This window comes from Vigna unguiculata, chromosome 3 (genome assembly GCF_004118075.2).
Source record: "Vigna unguiculata cultivar IT97K-499-35 chromosome 3, ASM411807v1, whole genome shotgun sequence".
NCBI classification, from domain to species: domain Eukaryota; kingdom Viridiplantae; phylum Streptophyta; class Magnoliopsida; order Fabales; family Fabaceae; genus Vigna; species Vigna unguiculata.
Window position 1 is genome coordinate 13,406,198 of NC_040281.1, and position 6,456 is coordinate 13,412,653.

Sequence of the window (6,456 nt, forward strand, 5' to 3'; positions counted from 1 at the left end):
CTAAATTGAGACTAAATTAATAAACAAGTTTAATTACAATTTATATATATATATATATTATAATAAATTTTTTTAAAATATATATATCAAATCATTCCACTTAAATACTCAAATTATTTTATTTGTTATATTTTTATCTTTATAATTTTTTACACTTGTCAAAGTGATCATTTTTTCACTCTAAAATAACTAATTTAAGCATATTAGGTAAGATTTAATTGAAAATTTGAAGGCCTAGAAGTTCACATAGGAGCAAGGTCAAGTTGATGACGAAGCATGAAGTGTGCAAAAGTGGCATGGTTGACTTTAGAGTTAACTTTTGTCATTCAGACCCCAAATCAAGAGTCAATCATTTGGATCACTTTAGGACTCTAAATGTGACTTGTTTTGGCCTTGGAATTGTCAAAAATCTGATAGGGGCATATTGAAGTTTGGGCTCATTTGGTGATAGGTGACATAGTGTAGGTGAGGTTTTAGGGTAGATTTGGTGAGGTGGCATGGGAGACAACCCAGTAGCCTCCGAGGGATTATTCTGAATATTTCTTGGACCATTGGAGACTGTATTTGGGAACCATCATACCACTTCATTGGGCAAACACAAAATTCCACCTTCTAACACTCATTTTCACTCCATTTTTACCTTTGGAAGCTTGGATAGCTCAAGCCTTAGTGAGAGGAAGGTCGGGGCAACTCCTTGTACTCATTTTTTTTGTATTGTAATCTGGATTTGAGCTTTAATGAATGAAAACTACAGTAATGTTTGTTTAGTCTATGGTTTCATAATGTCCATCATCATTTTCCATTAAACCACCACCTTGGCTACCACTTTTTGAGCTTGAATCCCACCTTACCTTACCGAATCTAGGTGTTGGAACCAGGCCTATGAATTGGTGTGTCCAAAAGACCTCTATACATCATTGTTTCAGAGAAAACAAGATGAATAGGTTGGATTCAACACCAATGGTAGTAATCGAGCTAATTTCACTCATATTTCTCCATGTCATTGCATTTTTACTAAAATTTTGAGTTTCTTCTCATTCCACCACTTCACACACATCACTTTTAAGTTCCTTTAACTGTTTGCAAGTTTAATTTTGAGTTTCCATCATCAAATCACCAAAACCTCAATTTTGCTCCATTTTCACACACCACTAGTTACTATTCCATTAAATTTCTCACTCATTTCTTAATCATTTTGAGTTCCGTAAATTTGTGCACACTCCTGGGATGATTTCTAAGTTATTTGAACCATAACACCACCTAATTACATCACCAATTCATCAATTCACATTTGTTTGCATAATTTCATATTGTTCAAGTGCCCATGTTACTATTCCATTCGAATTTAACATCGTTTACGTGTTTTGATCCAACTTGTGGTTTCGTTTAGCTCCTTTTTATGTTCCACAAACTATTAGCATCAACAATTTTATGATTCCATCCACAAATTACCAAGTTCAAATCGCACTCCACTTTTCGTTTTTTGTTGCTACATAATTTTGTGGTTGTGTAATTTTAGTGATTGTTGGTGTAAATGGATGTGGGGGTTTCATTCTTTGCATCATTGCGAAACTATCTACACATTCAATTGCATTTTCGTTGCACGAATTGGTCGAATTGATCGAAATCGCGTTTCTGCTCAAATTTGGGAATTGGGGTTCATGAAATTGAGAACTTTGTCTGTAGTGCACCAAATTGAGTAATTCTAATTTCTAGATTCAATTGAGATCATTTATAATCATTCTACATCATTACATTTTCAATTGTATCATCAAAGAGACCAATCTAAAGCTACCATACACTTTATTCATGAACATTTTATAGATTTTGGACATATTTTGAGTTTAATGAATTTGAAATTGTTGTAATAAAGTTTGAATTTAAAAATTTAAATCCAAAAACACTATATAAATTGAATTCTTTTTAATGTATCCAAACAACTTTCACATATTTATGATATTTCAGAAGAGTTCACATCTAAGATGGAACAAATTCTAAAAATTAAAGAGTTGAAAATACTTTAAGGTTCTTAACATAATAAAATATTATAGTATGTAATAATATTTAATAAGAATATAATAATATAATAACATAATTGTAACACCCTATTTGAGTAGTATAAAATTATTAAAATAAGACATTTCATATTATAATATAAAGTAGAGCATGCGATTGATGTATATGATAATCAACCTTTTATAGTTATCCAAAATATACCAAAACAGTAATACCAGAGGCACAAAACAATGTCATAAGCAGAACTTAAACATGAAATAGTTGTCCAAAAGGACTACTCACAGAGTAAGAAATTACAAAATAAACAATTCCAAAAGGGGCTCAAAAGAACGTTAACAAATATGCCTACACTAAACAACATTGTCTCTACCAACTGCATGATCACCAGAGATTTTCATATTTGCTCACACCAAGATTGGTGATCATTAAAAAAAGAAAACACCATAAGAAAAACAGAGCACAAAAAGGAAAAGGGTAAGCTAGTTAAAAAAAAAATACACGTGTATATATATATATATATATATATATAAAGAAATACATATATATATATATATATATATATATACGTGTATATATATATAGATACATATATACATATATATATATGTATATATATATATATATATACATATATATGTATGTATATATGTATGTATATATATATACTATGTATATATATATACATATATATACGTATATATATATACATACATATATACATACATATATATATATATATATCTATATATATATATACATAGATATATATATATATATATATATATATAGATATAGATATATATATACATATATATATATATATATATATATATATATATATATATAAACACTCAAAAGAATTATAGAACAATGCACCAATTACACCAAGCTAAGCAATATCAACTAACTCATCACACATGATGACACTCTAGACTCAATTATCCGGATCTAGACATTGATGTATAATTCTTGGTGGTTTTTGCACTTATGGTGGCCTCTACTACCTGTTGAGTCATTGTCAACGAGTTTCACCCTACCACATACAAGATTAGTCCATTTAACCGTCATAAGAACCCTGTGGTTGTTCTTAAAGACATGACCTCCTGCCCCTCTACATGAGTCTTGAATGAGCATTAGAGTATCAGGATAAACCTTCAGTAGTGACTCTTACATCAATGAACACACTACTAATTAAATCATATAGGATCCCCCCCATGGAATCCCCTATATTCTCACACAAGCATTTGAAAACACATTTTAGAAACCTCTATAACATATGTCTCTCTTGGAAAATAACGAATTCTTATAATTTTTATCCAATCCAACTTAACAACACATTATGCAAACAACTTGGGATTTTAGAAATAAAACTGCAGCTTGTGTAAAACCCCAAAAATTTTGTATTTGTATTCAAATTAAAGATGATTGAATGAAGAACCAAATGCAAAAAGAATCAACATAATTGAATAAGTATAGAGAAAGTTATGCACCAAATAAGCAACAAGGTCAATGTTGTCAACAATTAAAACCACAAAGACCTTACGATAAAAGTTTCCCTCACTACAAACTTCCGATTAAAGATCCGACCAATCAAAATCAAGAACTATATGTCTAGGATCAGCTGTTAAAATTTTAATTCGATCCAACGGTTAACAAAGTTGAAACCTTCATTTTACGAAAAGTGTGCAAAGTAGGAAAATGGGTAATGTCACCACCATATGCTTCTTGGTTATGAGATCTTGACTTGTTCCATTGCACAATTTAGTATCTTGTATTTTTATCTTCTCAAACTCATTTCAAGGTGGTTTATAGATTTATCTTGACTTTATTCTTTAATAAATATTTTTTTTTTAAATTAAAACCATTATTTTACCATTTTTATCTTTTAAGTAATTGTTTTGTTTATTTTTTTTGTTTTTTCTTTTAAATTATTCATTTTTAAATTAAAATAAGTATCTTTAATAAAAAAGTTATCAACAAAATAAATAATAAAATTTTAAAAATGATTTATATTTATTTTAACATATGATAACAAAACTTGAATATGAAATTAGATTAAATGTATTTTTATCTTTCAACTTTTAATAAAAAATAAAGTTAATCCATAAATTTAGTCATTTAAATTGAATGTTGTTAAATTTATTATTCAAGCTAACTAACAAAAACAATGATATATTTAAAAATATAGTTAAGTTTCTTCGCAGAAAAAACTAGCAAAACGTAATTCACACGTCAATTGAATGAATGTAGTTCATAAAATTGATTTAGGACAACGAACATTTAGACTTTTATTTTATTTTTCATTAAAATTAACATTTCACCATTTCATTTTATTTTTCACTATAATTAACATTTCACCACCCTTGGCTTGAAAACATGTAGGTGCAGAAAGAAAGGCCCCTCTAGGGGAGGTGGCCGTGGGTAATCACTGCACAACAAAACAGCTAGTACTGTTCTAAATTGTGTCTGTCATCTTTACATTTAAGACTTGCTTGTCAGCTTGCAAAATATTTATTTAATTTTTTTACAATATATATTTTTTAAAATTTAGTAGAATTATCAGTCTAAGAATAGTACTCCTATTCTTTATATTTGTTGAGGTTAATAAAATAGAGGTAAAGTTTGTTACCTTTTACATTCTATGATGAATATTTGCATAAATTAATTAAACATAAAAGTATATATATTTATTATAATAAAGTGGTTATTAGGTATTAGCTAAAGGTCAACATTTAATCTTTTCCAGTTCTAATAAACTAATACTTTACTAATTAATGAAGAAAGGTACTTCATTGCCTGCGGTTTATATTTTAGGTATATTTTAGTATTTGAAACATTTTCTAACATACATGGTTTAAGATGATCTTTTTGTGGACGGCGAAATTCATTTATGTCAAAACATCTTCCTTGCACGTGACACCTTTTATCTCATTACAAAAGTTTTGGGTAAAGTTCCAGTGGATAAGGTAGTTTGATGAATGATGAGTAAAAGTTTCCCACAAATTTTCTTTTTCATTCTTCAATTTTTGTTTTTTTTTAAAATGTTACCACATTAATAAAATAATCTCGCAATAAAGTACTATCATTAATATCTATTATCTATTTATCAGAAAACACTAAAATTAGGCAACTAAAGTACATGTCCAAAACCATTAACAAGCGTTTGAAACAGCCAACAGGTACAGTGGAAGGAAACCCAAACCATCAAGTTAATTAACATCATAAGAAAATAAAAACAAGGGGCAACAAAACCACAAACAATTCATGTTTTTTAACAAGTCAAATTAATCCACGTTTCCTTTTCCTTTCTACATCAACACAAAAGGTAATCGTAGCAGCTTTTCTTTTTCCTGGAAAATTATTTTCGGTAAACCACCCTAATCAGCCCCTGGTATCTCCAATTTTCCGACCAACAAGATCTAACGAAAATGAAAACAACTACTTCACCAACATACACATACAAGAACTGAATTGACCTTGGAGTTGAATCAAGATTATACGATATGATTATATATGAAAATGGAGGCACAATTAGATGTATAAACAACAAAGGGCACAGTGTACATGTTCCGTTCAGTTACAGATTGAAATTAAAACCCACCACGCGAAATCTATCCACGATTGGTTACAGGAATTCGTGAATTGAAACGTGAATTGATCAATTGGAGCGAATCCATTGGCCGTTGATCCACTCCTGGTGAACCCTAATTGCGGAGGCGGGGTACACGATCTCCTCGTGAGTGGTGGAAAAGTATACATAGTAGCGGTCGACGTCGACTTTGCCGGTGATTTCGCCGACCCACCAGCCGTCGTTGTCGAAGGCGTCGACGCGCTGGTAGAGCGCGAAGGAAGAGGCGGTGGCGACGCGCGGAGGCTTAGGGCGGAGCTCTCGGGGAAAGACGGTTAGCGTGAGCGGTTTGGACTCGTCGTCTTCGAGCAGCGTGTCATAGCGTACGACGTATAGGCCGTTGTCGAGAGGCGAGACGACGGTGGCGAGGTAGTAGGAGCCGAAGAAGCCCTCCTCATTGCTACACACCTCGACCTTGTCGCCGGAGCGAAAATTGACCTTCTTTCGCGGTGGACGCATTGAAGAAGAAAAGGGGGTTCTTGAAAGCGGTGATGGTGAACACTGTTGCAAGATGAAGACAGAGAGTGTTGTTTCTGTGGGGGTTCCCTCTTCGCATATTGTTCTTCTTCTTATATATATATGTGCTGGTTTTTTATCCTTTTTTATGGATTTATTATTATTATTATTATTATTATTATAATCTTTAAGGATTTATTATTTATTATAATTACGGTAATTTATATTGATTTAAGATAATGGTTTGGCATCATAAAAAAGTTTAAATAATCAAATACAGATTATGTAAATAGATAGAATAGATAGATTATGGAAATAAATAGATAGATAAAGTTTCTATGAAAACCATTTTATTT

The 6,456-nt window shown here is 30.8% G+C and overlaps 1 protein-coding gene across 1 annotated transcript; it reads right to left on the reverse strand.

The window, feature by feature from the left end:
• Positions 1-5,487: 5,487 nt before the first annotated feature.
• Positions 5,488-6,216, reverse strand: LOC114175703 (DUF724 domain-containing protein 3-like). The gene has a single exon (XM_028060489.1). The coding sequence runs from the start codon at positions 6,101-6,103 to the stop codon at positions 5,675-5,677; it is 429 nt and encodes a 142-aa protein (XP_027916290.1). The 5' UTR covers positions 6,104-6,216; the 3' UTR covers positions 5,488-5,674.
• Positions 6,217-6,456: the final 240 nt, after the last annotated feature.

Coding starts and splice junctions, on each gene's coding strand:
- LOC114175703 (XM_028060489.1), bottom strand. CDS start 6,103: ATGCGTCCACCGCGAAAGAAGGTCAATTTTCGCTCCGGCGACAAGGTC.